This window comes from Cardiocondyla obscurior, linkage group LG03 (assembly GCF_019399895.1).
Source record: "Cardiocondyla obscurior isolate alpha-2009 linkage group LG03, Cobs3.1, whole genome shotgun sequence".
NCBI lineage: Eukaryota > Metazoa > Arthropoda > Insecta > Hymenoptera > Formicidae > Cardiocondyla > Cardiocondyla obscurior.
Window position 1 is genome coordinate 10,570,275 of NC_091866.1, and position 15,340 is coordinate 10,585,614.

A 15,340-nucleotide genomic window follows, 5' to 3' on the forward strand; every position below is an offset into this window, starting at 1 on the left:
CGTATGCGAGACTATACAATCCGCGGTCGAAAATACGCGAAATTGCGGAGCGATTATCAACACGTCCTCGCGCTCGAAGCTCCGCAATAAGACTGATCGTTAGTGTTTGACCTTTAGAAAGAGACAGCCGCGTAAAAGAGTGAGACAGCTTCGATTCTCACGCATCGTCGCCCGACTACAAGTAAGCGAATCTATTGTAGCGAAATAAAGAACGAATCGATTTACCTTTATTCACCCGGTCGAATGTCGGTGAACGGACAACGGCGCGGTGTCCTGTACAAGATACTGCGATTCATAGGACTTTAGCGCGAGACGAGACATAGGAACGCACCCTAGATGCCTCGACATCTTCGTCGCGAGGACCGATGCTCTCCGCGTAGCCGGCGTATCTTCTCAACTGAGCAGCGGGTCGCGTAGATTGTTAGCTATCAGGCGATCCATGGCGCGCCGTGATTGATCGGCGCGCTAGGATCTTCTATCACTCCCCGACCGTCGCCAATTAAATTAAATTAAATATTAAAATTAAACCGAACCTCATCGCCGATTTGATATTCTATGAAAAACCACATTAGTTTTGTTGCAAAAAAAAGCCCGATATTAGAATACAAGGATACAAGAAATAATTGGAAAGTCGAGATAATTGCGATTAAGGCAGGTGATTTGATAAAAAGTCAAAGGAAGGAGATAACAAAGGTCCGTCGTTTTATACATTCGTACGAGTACCATCACGGAAGGCGGTGGTCGAGGGCAATATAGAGCAACGGAGCGACGGAGAATCCGCAATTATTCAATCGTGCTCCGTGAAGCTGCGTTTAACGCGTCGCTCTTTCACCGTCACAGACGTTTCGTAGAGTGCGCAGGAGAAGCGGCATATCCGTAATCTCGTCGTCGCATCGTCGCGCAATCTCAAAATCACAGTAATCGCTTGAAATTAAGAGATTAAAAACCGCAACTTTTACAAAAGTATCGAATTTGATTTTAGTTATCGATATGCTTTCAATTATTCTCATCGCGTCGGCTTAATTTTGTTTTTAAAAAAGAAAAAGACATTTTTTTTTTAAGTACATCCGTACAAAAAGTACATACGTGATTTCCTAATTTTATAGAATACAAATAGATTAACTAAAGTGAGATAGAGTTTCGTGAATGTATGTGCGTCTGTAAAACCGATGAAATATATTTGAAGTAAATGTTACTTACGATATATTTTTTTTCGAGCTCTAACGTCTGACTTGTCTTGCAGATAAATTAATTTCCAATCGTTCTAAATTTGTGCTTTTTGTGATTTTACAATTTTTAAAACATTGAACTTGTTCCAAATGTTAAATATGATTCTCGTTAGATTTCTGTGAAATGAGGAACCTGCACGCGACTGGACATATTAATAACTTAATGGTTTGTGCTACTTTGTGAATTTCTACAAATCAACTCGACGTCAACTTAGTTATATTATTGTACACCGACAAATGAGCACGGTCGTACCGAAATATAAGATCTATCAAATGTGAAGTATCTGATTCGGGCAACGTTCTCGATAAAAAAAAAAATCGCGGCATAATGGATTCGACGGATAAACGGCGTACGTTCGACTTGGTCGATTCGATCGTATTCATCGGGATGCTCGGTATCTCTGCTCTTGTAGGCATCTATCAATGTTATGCGTCCAGAAAAAAGGTGGACGCCGTGGGAGAGTATCTCGTAGGCGGTCAAAAGATGTCTATACTTCCGATAAGCATGTCGCTGATAGCAAGGTAAAAGAATTTGTTTCTTTCCCAGTGTTTTAATTTATCGTCGTTTAATTATTCGTCGAAAAAAAGTGCCTTACCTATTAATATTCTCCACAATTTTAAACTATACTTTTTACGTTTTAAAATATTTGATATATTATATACAAAAATAATTTTCTAAATTAACTTATATTCCTTTACGTGAACCGTAAAATATGAAATTATCGCTAGAGAAATTACTCTGTGAACCGGAAATATAATAGGGCACGTTTGGTGACGTTTGATTCAATTGGTCGTCAAGGCTCTCTAGTTAACGTTGTAATCGTTAATGATCGCAAGTCCACGTGTCGGGATAACCGGGATAAGAAAATTTGTTTTAAGAGCACCCCACGTTAGTTACAAGCCGTCAACGTTTTATTGGCGGTAATTGTAATCTTTTCAAATTGCTTTTACTTTTGATTTGAACATATATTTCTCTGCGAGCTCACGAAGCCGCCTTCTCGAAATTAAATTTATTTAAAAAATAAATGGAGAATTAGTGACGTGGTTAAATTTGTATGTTATATAAAATCTAAATGTATGCGAGCAATTTTAAGACGGCCTCTTAAAAATTGCAGTTACGTGTCGGGTATAGCAATGCTCGGATTGCCGGCTGAGATGTACGTTTACGGTACGCAATTATGGTGCATCGTGATCGCGGATAGTTTTGTGTCCGTGACGATGGCGATCGTGTACCTGCCGGTTTTCTACGGGCTCCGAATCACGTCGTCTTACGAGGTAAGTGAACAGTTGACGAATAATAGCGAGTCTTGATTAATCGGCAGTTCGCATTTCACAGTATCTGGAGTTGAGATTCAATCGAGTGGTCAGACTCATGGGATCCTGTATTTTCATCATCAAGATGGTATGTTTGTCTTCACTTTATTCATCTTACATTAGACGAGACAATATGTATATTTGATACGTGATGTGCCAAATATAGTCTAATACTGTCTTATTACATTGAGAATTCTGCGAAGCGCTGAACTTAGTACTTGCCAATCTCGCGAGCAATTCAACACGCCGAGTAATCTTATGCTTGCAGCTGCTTTACATACCGCTAGTGATATACGTGCCGGCGCTAGCCTTCAATCAAGCGACTGGAATGGATCTTTACACAATCGCGTTATTGGTCTGCGCCGTGTGCATCTTTTACACAACGTTGGTAAGATTTCAAATTCCAAAGCTCGAACATAATATTACATTTTATTTCCGAAAAGCACTTTTATTTCTCTCGTGAGAGAAAATTATATTTTATTAATTAAAAATATTTTATTAATTAAAAATACCCGAGTGGAAATTTGTCTAGCTAATTTGATTTTGCAGCTAGTGATTAGATCGCGCAGATTAAATATATTTCTTAATTAATGACCAGCTTGGTACTAGCCATAAATTATAAGAAAGTATTTATTATTTAGTGACTATCTTAAAAAAAAAAATAAAGTTGTTATTAAAAAAAAGAAAATAGTTATAAAATATTTGTAATTATTATACATTCTAGGGTGGCTTGAAAGCGGTCGTCTGGACAGATACTATTCAGACGGTGATGATGTTTGGTGCCGTCATCGCCGTTGCCGTACTCGGTACCGCTCGAGCTGGCGGTGTCGCGGAAGTATGGAAAAGAAACGTCGATACCGGAAGAATTGAGTTCTTCAAGTACCAGCAGCAATTTTTTATTTATTAATTTAACTTATCGCTATTGCAACATCTAGTTCTATTATTAAATTCGTGCAACACTCAGTCATAATTTTACTGATCTGGTTATTGCAAGTTGTCGGCTAATAAATGGTGTTTTTTTTTCTGTTTCTGCGTTAAATAGCATGGATCTAGATCCTACAGTAAGGCACACTTTTTGGGGCGTGGTGGTCGGTAATTATTTAAATTGGCTGGCCACGTGCTCAGTGAATCAAGCAATGGTGCAACGGTGCTTGGCGATGCCGAACTTGAAGAAGTCAAATGTGTGAGTCTAAGAAATGCATTACGATACACGGTGCATATTACTTATTTAATCCCCTTTATTATCTAGGGCGATTATGATAATGGCCGTAGGTATAACTTGCATCGTCTCGTTATGTTGCTACACGGGAATAGTCATCTACGCGGCCTTTTATGACTGCGATCCGGTCACGACGAAGGTAAAATGATCACGGTGACGTGAATTCGTAAATTGGATATTATTGGGTGAAGTGTCCCGAACGATTTCGAAATTTCAATTAATTTAGAAACAAAAATAAAAATCAATATAATCGGAGAGAGATATATATACGTATATACGCAAAATTTTGATTGTTTCAGTAAATACTAACAAAATAAAATTACGTTTTAGCAAATACGAAAACCTGATCAACTGTTACCTTATTTCGTAATGGAATTATCAGAGACGATACCAGGATTGCCAGGATTATTCGTTTCCGGTGTATTCAGTGCGGCATTGAGGTATTGTAAAATTTATACAAACTAAATATGTTCTTTAATTAAAATAAAATTAATATTATTTTTTTATGAATGCAAATTTCTTGGCAAATTTTAAATTATTGATAACTAATTAAAAGATGATACTGCATAATGCTCATCTTCTCTTTTTACGTGTAAAATATTTGCTCGTTGACCTTTAGCACAATGTCGACCGGCTTAAATTCCATGTCCGGCGTGATTTATGAAGACATGATCAAGCCATGTCTCCGTAAGCCGATCTCCAACGTTAACGCGAGTCGTATTATAAAAGTCACGGTTGTGATAATAGGAGCAATTTGCGTGGGTCTTGTATTTATGGTCGAGAAGCTGAGCGGTTTGATCCAGGTAGGGAACGCGTAATTGCACACATTCATTTAACAAACCACCAGATTAAGTGCGTGAATTAATTACGTTTAAAACGAAACATGCTGGTATTTTCAGGCTGGTAAAAGTTTGTCGGGAATAACAGCCGGGCCGTTACTTGGAATGTTCACGCTGGGCATGTTATTTCCCATGGCTAACTCTAAGGTAAGAAAATATTCGTCGAGAAACTGTTAAAAATACGTTACAAATGCTTTCGAGTTTATTTCATTGACAGGTTACTCAACTTTCACTTAAATCTAAACGATATCTGCATTACCTTTCAAATCTTATCGTCCCCTAAAGATATGTTTATTTACATAAACTTATTGTTTAATTTTTTTTTAAGCAAAACTTCACTCTAAAATATAATATCAGTTAAGGTATCCCATAATTCCTGACGGTTAATTTTAATAACGAATTTAGGATATACGTATAAATGATTCGCAGAGTATATTATTAAAATCAAATTGGGCATAAAAAAATCTTATGTCTGCCAAGAAGTATATTCTTTGTAGTTTATCTGAATAGTTCAGAGTTTCTTTTTCTTCATACATTACAGAAAGACAAACTCTGGGTTAGTGCAACCAATTCAGCTATAAGAAAACTAAGGAATTATTCTATCTCTATTTTGTTATCTACTCAAATAGGGAGCACTCGTTGGTGCGTTGGTTAGTCTGAACTTGGTCGCTTGGATCTCGTTCGGTACGCAAGCGGCGATTTCCAACGGGTCCATTAATTTCCCGGTAAAACCGGTATCAGTAGAAGGATGCACTGAATCGTTGAAAAGCACCGCCGGGAACCTCACCACAATCGTCGAAACCGCTGTCAGGTACATTTATCGAATTGTTCTTATATCATAAGAATCACATAATTCCTCCCATATTTAAACATGTCTTTTTCTTTTTTTTTTTTTTTTTTTTTTCAGAGAACAACCTTTCTTTCTATACAGAATGTCATATCTCTGGTACACATGGGTAGGTTTTCTACTCACGGTTCTAGTGGGTCTATTAGTCTCGTGGTTCACGGGTCCATCTAAGTACACTCGCGTAGACAGGAGATTATTTACACCCGTTATACATAGGTTTTTATCCAGAGATCCTCAGAAAACGGTACGTACTACAAATCTACAATCCGAAAAATAAACTATCACTAATATAAAACTGTAACCTTATTCTTTCTTCCGTACAGAATGAAGCTGAACTCGCAAAAATAACGAATGACGTGAACGATATAACGCAAACTTCTAAATGTTAACCACTATTTCTTTTTCCTCGCAATTAGACAAAAACTGTACGATAGTACACGTCACATTCTTTTTTGTGTATCTGACTTAGTTCTAATATGTTACAATAAAATTACTTATTAACTTAAAACTTATAATCATTAAACGATACGACACAAATGATATCGTTATGTTACATCGAAATGATACAATAATTATCTCATGTGCACAGTCATCGACTAATCACATATAAGTCGGGACTAATTTCGAATACAACTTGTAACGCGCGTGCAAATAAATCTTATGTAAACTTCTATAATACTCGGGCAGTGATTTAGAATTTACTGATTCAGTTTTACACGCTATAATGTACTGAAAGATAGATATGGCGTTTACTTCGGCGACGGCGGCTAGCGTACGTGACACCAGTGTAATGTGCGTCGAGTCTCACACGAAGCGCGAATGTATTTACATACATGTGCCACGGAACATCGGCCGCCGAGGATCACTGAAAACTGAGGTGCAGCGCAACTCCGCTACTTTTTCCCCCGCCCTCTGGCCGAGGGAGGCTCGAGAGGATAGAGACGCAGTGGGGCGCGTTTCCCCTTCAGTTCAGACGCACACCACGCCAGTGTCACGTACGATAGCCGCAGTTGTTGAAGCAAATGCTATGTCTGTCTTCCAGTGCACGCATTGTATATCGTCCATTTAATTAGACTTAATTAGGCCAACTGTAATGTACAAAGAGAACGAATGTTAGTTCTAATATATTTGCATGTCTATTTGTGTACACGTTGAAGAATGATTTGCGCAATTGAATACTGATTTATGGCGTATTTTTAGGCAATGAATAACGTATCTATGTTGTAAAATCTACCAAAATATCCGGCGCCTGGACATGAATATGTTTATAAATGTTAATAAAGTCGATTTATCTTGATAAAAAAATCACACTTGCAAATGTTATATATATATGCAGTCCTTATATTATACATGTCGCAATATCATGCATAAAAATTCATGCACATCTAGTTTTACAAAATATTTATTTGTTTAAATTTTTAAAATATTCCTTAATATTTTAAGTTCAAAGTAATATTTGATATCTCCTGAAATCGAACCGATTATTAATTGGTAGATTTTGTCGCAAGTGTTTATACATATTTACAACGATCGTAACGATCAGTACTTGAATTGCCAATTCAACGACATACTTATTACTAGTTTTCACAGCACATTTTATAATTATATGTAACAATACGCAGATGGCCATTTATTATCATATTCTATTTTGTAAAAAGGATATATTTCGTTAAAAGGATACAGAATGATGTACGAATAGAAGGGTTTTGAAATCTGTTCTAACATATGTTGAATCTTACCATCATCACAGAAGAGAATTTAAGATGTAAGCGGCGACATACCAATCGACGTTCTCGGATCTTGTTGACCTTGTTGAGTTGGTGGAACTTGTGGTGGTGGACCAGTCTCCAGATTCTTGAGGAGTAAGTTCAACCAGTGCTTAGTTGATGCATCTTCTTGTAAACAAGTTGCAAATGTGTTATCTCTGAGCTGATCTGGTAAACATTGCCTTAGAGCTAGCAGCGCTCTGCAAAATTAATCACACAAATAAGTCTTTTGGAATTTTTTACGAATGTATTACGTGTAAAACATATACAGGGTAAATATATACCTTGGATTGTCAGAGAGTCTTAAATAACATCGTACAACATGTTTGAGCAATCTAGCAGAAGGATCTTTAGCTAAAGATAAAACCATTTTTCCAAGTATCATAGCGACATGGCTAAATCTATCATAGGTTTGACAGATATAGGACAGGCCACTATCATCCAATAGTATTTTTTGCAATATAAACGTTGCCACAGTCTTACTCAATTCTGAACCACTTTCCATAATCCGTAAACAAAGTGGGATAATCTCCGTAGTGAGAAGGAAGGTGATCACTTCTTGTTCATCAGTTTTTACCAATGCACCAATCACACCAAGACTTGTCAAGCGAAGATACTCAAATGGACGTGTTTTGCTCACGGTATGCAAAAATGGATAAAGAAATAATGGAACATGTGCCTAAAATCAAACAAATTATGTACATATTTGTCAACTAATATTTTTTTTTTTTTCATTTTTTTATTTTTTTCATTTTTTTATTTTTTTCATTTTTTTCTTTTTCATATAATTTTTTTTTTTTTTTATTTTTTCATTTTTTTCATTTTTTTCTTTTTCATATAATTTTTTCTTTATTCATATAATGAAGCAAATAACATACCTAGCCATATATCATTGCATATCTGATCACAGTTATTTAATAAAAAAATATATTAGTAAATTTGTTAAAAAACATGATAAAAACAAACCTGGAGAAACGCAGATCTTGTTTCTGGATGGCTAGCCACGCATTGTAACAGAGCCAAGGCATTGCAGACTCTATTGCTTTGATAAGCTGTTAGAGTCGCAGGGTTGATTGCTGGATAGATGTTAATGATTTCTTGCAGGAGAGATGCTGTAGTGCCAAACGAATGCCACAGCATAGGTGCTAAGTCTGGCACTACCTCACGCTTTTTACTCAACTCCAGAAGAGCATTTTCCCTCGTTTCCGGATTTGACAACTCAATTATCCACGTGTAGACCTTTTCGCGGTCGACGGTGGACTGCTGAGCGGCCGGGCTTTGCTGGGTACTCATATCCTACTTCTGATTGCCGTTTCCTAAATCAATTCGTATATCGGTGACGTGCGATTTACGTTTATTTTGCGTTAACGATCAATTTCTTTGCTTCAGATCCGTTCCTTACGCCGCCAAGCCTGAAAACCTAACCACCTAACCTCTACCATCAGCAGGTCGACAGTTTATGCGACGAGTCAAGTATTACATACAGATTTTCGTAGCGTCTTCGCGTGCTTCTTGCGCGAGTAGCCGGCTTCTCAGTCCATCACGATGCTCGCCGTACTTAACACTCGAGATTAATCTCGACTGGATAAACAAAATTAACTGTACGCCTTTCGATTTCTTCTGGATGTTTCGTTAGGGTACGGCTACATTTAGAGTACGCGCGACATCTAACCACTTACTGCGAGTTCGTTCATTTGCACTGTGTGCTGCACTCCGAAAAGCAAAGCAGTTTACCACCGGCACGGATTAACCTCAATTCTAACTTAATTAATTTTTTATTGTTTTTTAGTTTCAAAGATTAGAAAAAGATGAATGATTGCGGAAAGAAAAATTAATCTGCCTTGGCAGAAATGGGTATAATCGACATTTGATAAGTTAGAAAAGTCTCACGTACGTTTAATATATAGACAAGATCTTTTTGTTTTTAATTATGCACTCAAAAGGAAATTGGAGCAATATTCGATTATAATTACGGAATTAATTATTTCAATATAGGCGTTCAATTAATATGCATTTACATGCAAGGCTAGAGTCAATTTTGTATTTTCCACAATTTCAATTTAATTACTCCGAAATTGTTTATCCTGTAAATGTCACCGAAAAAGATTTTTTTATATTTTTTTTTTTTATTATCGTGTTTCATATTTTTGCAATACTTTTTACAACAGGTTTGCAGCAGAGTACTTGAGAAGAGAAGAGCATGCAGATTTTGTTATTATTTGTTTCACTTATTGCTTTGAATTTAATTTACTTTCTCGTTTATTTTTTGACGATAATACAAACCGTACTAGCTTTTTACATTAACAGATTAAGCTGATCTTGTTTTGCATTAGTAAAGGAATTTTTAATAACAAAATTTATTTGTAAAAATGCAGAAAACTTGTTTGCGCGATTAAAAAAAAGAAATAAAAAAAAAAAAAGAACGCTACAAAAAGAGATACAGGAAAAAGTAAAGTTTGTAATATTCGTGAATATGTAGCATTCGCACGTTCGCAATTAGAAATATATTTAACTGCGTAATTCTGCAGTTAGTAGTAACGTGTGTACTTTCCGACCACCGTTTTTAATACAAAGAACCGTGCAATTAAACTATTAAAAAGTGCAGCTTTTATTGCAAAATAATTATCGCAAACAATTATTAAATATTACGGAATATTCCCGATTCCCTTTCTCACTTTACATCTACGTTCAAAAATGTTTATATTCGTTCTGAACGAGCTTAATTTTTATTTACGTTAACGACCACCTACGCAATGTCATTGCGATACGCGGCTGAATGTATCTCGGGCTAGGGACACGCGCGCGCGATTCCGCGCTATAGTTCAGAGCGTTCAGTTGTTCAGTATCGCTCGGTCTCTCGTCGGAGTGTGTCGCGGTGACGCGGTGGTGACTGTACGGCGCAATCAAGATCGCAAGAGAGAGAAAGAGAGACCGAGAGAGGACCCGGCCGCGTTGTTAAGTTCATGTGATCCGCGATACGTGCTTGGGGAACGTACGGAGGTGCGTTGGGATCCTCGCGCGTTCGTTATTCGCGTCGACGGGTAAGATACTTTTCTCACGGACGGCGCCGTGCGCGCTGGGGGCAGAAGTCAGTCGTCGCGACTCTCCTCCCGTTGTAACATTTTAGTTCGGCACTCTAGTAAGGCATCTCTCGCGATTTTCTCGAGCTCGGGAATCCGGCGTCGATCGAATCGTCGCGACGAGGGTAGTACGCTCGCCACGGCGATGATCATTCGTCGCGGCACTGGTTGTTGCAGTGGTTTGAATTTACGACGGTCATGGCGGTTGAGTATCAATCCAACAGTCAACGGACAGAGTTAGTTGGCGGTAACTTCACGGCGACGCGTGGGTCGTGCGCGAGTCGCTCTCGAGGGGCGCTGATCAACAAGTAGTTCGTAGTGTTCGTACGCGCCGCGGACGAGGCGTATTCGCGTCGGAGTGTACAGAGAGACGTGCGTGGCTTTCTGGAGGCACGGTAAAAGCCCGCCTTTCCCCGTGATATCAAGACGAAGCGCTCGGCGACGTTGGCGAGCTTCATCACGCTTGAGTCAACCGACGTCGACAATCGAGGAACTTGGCGAGGGCAGGAGAGCTATCATCCCGCGACGCTGAGACCGGCGACGGACGACCTTCGAGATCACCGTGCGGCGAGGATTCTCGACGAAATCAGAGCGTGAGTGCGTTCAACGAGCTTCATTTGTCGAGCCACCGGAAGTTTGCGCGGAACGATCGGCGACGTGCTGCCATTAAACACTGTTTACAAACAGACGCAAACGCGGCCGTGGGTGATCAGCGGCGCAATCGAGTGTAACAGAAACTTTCGAGGGACACCGAAATCACGTTATTGGTCGCGCTGCCAATTATTGTCGATTGCATCATGCCCCGGGCGCTGTTGATCTCGTTCGGGGTCGGATCTCGCGGCCGGCCGTGATCGATCCCAGGTCGGCGATCCGCGATCCCGGAGTGTAAGTGCGGGTACGCGCGCGCGCCCGTAGAATGCGGAAGTGAGACGCAGCTCGCTCCGCGAAGATGTGATCGTCGTGGTGGTGCCGAGGTCCAGCAGCATCGCGGGGGCGGAAGCAGCAAGGTGTGGGGGTGCCGCGAACGTCGCCGGTACCGGCAGCAGTGGACTCTATAAAGTGGCGGTGACGTCAATGCACATTTGCGCGCGGATTTTCGCGTGGGCATGGGACTTCCTCATCGGTAGCGCGGCGTATCCGATGCAGCAGGTAAGCTCCCTGTTCGGCGACCCTGGTCACCGTCAATGTCAAGGTGGCGAAAGGGGGGCGGGAGTGACGTCACACCGGGAATTTTCGCTCTCACTCACTAAAGCCTTAGAATGGGAACAAACTGAATTTCGTTGATCCTACATTCGAGACGCAAAGAGTGACGTTATCTTCTCTTACTTTTCGTCACCTTTACAATTGTATGAGAAAAGAAAAAGAATTAAAGCATATGCAATTTATACACGCACATTTTGCATTCTAATTTTAATACACTTGTAATATTTTAATATATGTATAATGATTTAACGAATCTGGTTGATTAATTAATTAATTAATATTTTATGCAATTATATTAATATTTAGAAGTTATATTGCATCTTCAAGAAAATTAGAAGGGTAGTGCTTTATGCTGCTGTATGAAATTGCATTTGTAAGTTTTCCTACGATGATAATTTAGAAAGACTATTGAGAAAAGCGATTATGTTGCGTTGTGATGTTTTTATATCGTATTATGTTACGTTATTTTTCTTCACGTTTATTTAGAATTCTGTAATACACGAACGTTATTTTTCAATTTACTCGGAAACAGATCATACTCGATTCAATATCAGTATCGAGTTTATTTAGCATCGAAGCATGCAATTACTTTCGCTAGTTGTTGGTTTTTTTTTTCCCCTATTTATGGTTTCGCGATTTGAACGGCTTGCTCCTTAAGATGAATTTATTGAATTCGGTGCATGTCGGTAAGTTGTTAGCGAACGTGAGAGCATCAGAAATAAAGCTGTGAACTGGGAGCACTGTCAATCGAACATTCAATTTCCACCGTTTGATTGTTTTTTGGATTATTTTGCACGGCCGATTGGCTTGAAAAGATGAGTTTACATACGCTAGAGAGCAGATGGAAATTCTTTTTAGTAACGGTTATTCTTTTCTGTCTCTTATTCTTTTTTTTTTTTTTTAACCTGCTTTTTTAACATTTTATATCCGCATATGCGTTGGCACATTAAAATGCAAATTTCTGTAAAAATATTATAGAGGTTGTATTTGTACCTGCATTTTCAGAAACAAGAGAGAGAGAAAGAGCGACGGAATGATTGAAAGAGATATTTTTTTTTGTTTGTCGCCACAATTTTTTATCTATGACTTTAATTAAATGTATTTTTATTAGTATTTAAATAAATGTAGATAATTATAAAATAATTATGAAAAATTTCGTCTGCGTCTGCAGTTTTTCTTAAATAAATTTTATTTGTCGATACCGGCTATTACAGAATTAACATAAAATCAAAGTAAACTATTTGAATTATTTTGCATATTGCAAATTATAAATCGTAAACATTCTTTGATTACGAATGTTCTTCATTAATATTCGAGGCTAGTACTTAAAAAAATTAATTTCACTTTTATTCTTACTTTTTGCGTCGCTCTTTCTTGCTTTTCATGCGCAAATACGCGAGCAAACATCGAGATAAGTTTAACGCGAGATAAAGTGAAAATTGTATACAGGCGTGTTCAATAACGAATCTAATATACAGCAGAATTTAAGATCTCTTTGAACTTTACTTCACGAGTGAAAATCTGATAATATTCACGATTAATATTACTCGGATTTTTAAATACGCTACGTGATTATAGGTCGTCTTTTAAATCAAGCGAGGCGCGTTTCTTTGAAATAAACTTCCACGTACGTTCTAGGCCCAGAAATTACATAAATTACATATAACATTCGTGCAGGCACAAAGATATGTGATTATGTGTAATGAGTTGTTGTACAGTCAACTCGACTGTAATGTAATGCAGGCGTTGGAATGGTAGAGACACAAAATAAAATTTACTGACGCGTTTAATTAATCAAATTAATATGTTTTGTTTTTTTCCAAGAAGTTATAATGTATATTTTTATTTTCCACGCAAGTTTTATTCCAAGTTTTATATCAATACATATAAATATACACCTCTAACATTGCATTCTCTAATTGCATTATTAAATCTGATATTGATTATATTTCAATTTTATATATTTTTACTTAAATTTAAAGTTTTCTGAATATCTTCTTCGTACAAGCAGGTAATTAGCAAGCTTGGCTCGCTGTTTAATAAACGTTACATCGTAATATTAATAAGAGTAGCAATCGTTTGGATCGATAGAAAATATTTTTGCGCCATACCTCTCGCGTACACACGTGTCGTAGATCCGAAATGACGTTTAGAGAAGCCACGTGAGAGCCGTATGATAATTTGTGCGTAATGTTGCACACACTTATTCGCATGCGGTGTTCGCCATTAGCTAACAACCTAATTATAAACCTCCGCTTCTGCCCACCACTGCTTTGTTTGTCGCTTTTCCGTAAAGTTACCGATGTGATGTATACGAGCCCTTGTGTCTAATAATTCTGCCCCCGTTTCCTGGTTCCGGGAAGGAACGCGTAGAACCTGAGAGTATTAGCCAAACTAACGTCACTGATAAAGATACTTGTATAGATTTTTTTCTTTTCGTTGCAGAAATTATTAATCATTTTTCTTTTTTTTCGTTAATATTTAATTCATCACGAACGGGTGTAATTTACGCGTGAATATTTTGCGTCAGCGACAAATAATAAATATACCTTTTTTTTTTATTTTTTTTTTCTTTCTTCTCAGTTAGACTTTTTTTTTAAATGCATAATTATTTGAGGTCCATATTGCTTATTGAATTGCGAAATGTTCTTCGGTACAATGAGTGTTTAAAAGAGTGGACGATGTGATTCGATTATGCAAAATCGTTGCAAATGCAACTGTGCCGCAGCTGCTCTTTGGAAAAATTTCACATAAGGACTATTTATCTCATACGTTATTTGGCATATTTTACGCGCAGATAACGCGAATCTTTTTTTTTTTATTATTTGGCTGTAAAAAATCTATTCGCAAGTGGGGATAATTTTAAAACTGCGCTGCACGTACGTCAGTGCGGTTTTGATGAATGCGGATAAACTCATAGGGAAATATACGATTGGCGATTATGTTCTTTTGGATATTCCGGATTAGATTATAATGCTTCAAACGCGTGAGCGTTTGTGGTTCCCGGTGAAGTTTGCTCGCAATTTAGCATGCATGTTAATTTCTGTATTAATTCCGCGATTTAGTCATCCATCATATATGAGTGATATTAATTCGCGCGCATGTTTACACGGAAGGGAATGGACATGTTTACATTTTGTTACACCGATAAGCAAGATACGAAAGTATTCGCAATTGAACGCGAATATAATAGATTAACATTATTGTTAATTGAAACTGAAAACTATATGATACAGTATATAATAGTATCATTGTCTAATTAATTAATTAGTTTCATCTATTAGTTAATTTCCATTTTGCTCGGTGATATTAATTGAGGCAATTGAGAAAATTAGCGTGAGCAAGCGTAATGCGACGATCTCACCTTTTTTGACGATAAAATTTACGTGCATTCGAATCGCGCCTATGTATTTTAATGATAAAGAAATATGTCAAATAATCTCGATGTTTTTGTCTTAATTAAGCGAGGATATTTAGAGCTTTTTTAGATTTTTTATTTTTTTCAATTTTTTTTTTTTATTTTTTTAACGTCGTATTTCTTTATTAATTTTTCGAAGAGATTGCTTAACTTGATTACACGTTTTAACGTAATTTTATTTGAATATTCATTAAAATTCGATGCAAAAAATACATACATAAACATACTACATAGATATATAGTAGATATCTAGTAAAATATGTACGTACACAGAATATTCCGTGTATTTCTCTCTCTGAATATGTTACCTATACGTATATAATATTGTATATATGTATATAAGAATTCAGAGAGAAATATTTCAAGGAAAAGGTTCAATTGCATTATTTCGAGAAACTGGAAGAAAGATCAGGGAGGAGGACAAT

At 37.4% G+C, this 15,340-nt stretch overlaps 3 protein-coding genes across 6 annotated transcripts in view; 2 read left to right on the forward strand and 1 right to left on the reverse strand.

Annotated features, from left to right (window-relative positions):
- The first annotated feature begins 830 nt into the window (after nt 1–830).
- Nucleotides 831–5,956, forward strand: LOC139113586 (sodium-coupled monocarboxylate transporter 1). Of its 2 annotated transcripts, none has more exons than XM_070674825.1 (14): nt 831–917; nt 1,343–1,751; nt 2,345–2,504; nt 2,566–2,631; nt 2,812–2,931; nt 3,268–3,422; nt 3,586–3,726; nt 3,793–3,901; nt 4,093–4,202; nt 4,382–4,565; nt 4,662–4,748; nt 5,231–5,412; nt 5,509–5,692; nt 5,772–5,956. In XM_070674825.1, exons 2-14 carry the CDS (start codon nt 1,558–1,560, stop codon nt 5,835–5,837), a joined length of 1,758 nt encoding a protein of 585 aa, XP_070530926.1. In that variant the 5' UTR covers nt 831–917; nt 1,343–1,557; the 3' UTR covers nt 5,838–5,956. The 2 variants fall into 2 exon arrangements, with proteins under 2 accessions (XP_070530926.1, XP_070530925.1); XM_070674824.1 differs by having other exon boundaries at nt 850–1,185.
- Rcd-1 (Required for cell differentiation 1) lies at nt 4,782–8,889 on the reverse strand. 3 transcript variants are annotated; one of them, XM_070674828.1, is made up of 4 exons: nt 8,699–8,889; nt 8,181–8,626; nt 7,499–7,893; nt 4,782–7,414 (listed from the first exon to the last, which is right to left on the reverse strand). In XM_070674828.1, the coding sequence occupies exons 2-4, from the start codon at nt 8,505–8,507 to the stop codon at nt 7,207–7,209; spliced, it is 930 nt and encodes a 309-aa protein (XP_070530929.1). In that variant the 5' UTR covers nt 8,508–8,626; nt 8,699–8,889; the 3' UTR covers nt 4,782–7,206. The 3 variants fall into 3 exon arrangements, with proteins under 3 accessions (XP_070530929.1, XP_070530928.1, XP_070530927.1); XM_070674827.1 differs by having other exon boundaries at nt 8,181–8,642; XM_070674826.1 differs by having other exon boundaries at nt 8,181–8,634; nt 8,699–8,888.
- Nucleotides 8,890–10,080: 1,191 nt separating this feature from the next.
- Nucleotides 10,081–15,340, forward strand: part of Dnc (phosphodiesterase dunce) — a 302,183-nt gene continuing 296,923 nt past the window's right edge. The window contains exon 1 of the mRNA XM_070654253.1: nt 10,081–11,443. Coding sequence (XP_070510354.1) covers nt 11,369–11,443 — 75 coding nt within the window. The 5' untranslated portion in view covers nt 10,081–11,368. The remainder of the gene's footprint in view (nt 11,444–15,340) is intronic.

What these genes read in the sequence shown, in the direction of transcription:
- LOC139113586 (XM_070674825.1), top strand. Translation starts at nt 1,558, where the DNA reads ATGGATTCGACGGATAAACGGCGTACGTTCGACTTGGTCGATTCGATC. An exon ending in GTATTTTCATCATCAAGATG is followed by an intron (nt 2,632 to 2,811) that starts GTATGTTTGTCT and finishes TTATGCTTGCAG; the next exon opens with CTGCTTTACATACCGCTAGT. An exon ending in AGCTGAGCGGTTTGATCCAG is followed by an intron (nt 4,566 to 4,661) that starts GTAGGGAACGCG and finishes TGGTATTTTCAG; the next exon opens with GCTGGTAAAAGTTTGTCGGG.
- Rcd-1 (XM_070674828.1), bottom strand. Translation starts at nt 8,507, where the DNA reads ATGAGTACCCAGCAAAGCCCGGCCGCTCAGCAGTCCACCGTCGACCGC. An exon ending in CAAGATCTGCGTTTCTCCAG is followed by an intron (nt 7,894 to 8,180) that starts GTTTGTTTTTAT and finishes GTTTGATTTTAG; the next exon opens with GCACATGTTCCATTATTTCT. An exon ending in AGACTCTCTGACAATCCAAG is followed by an intron (nt 7,415 to 7,498) that starts GTATATATTTAC and finishes TTAATTTTGCAG; the next exon opens with AGCGCTGCTAGCTCTAAGGC.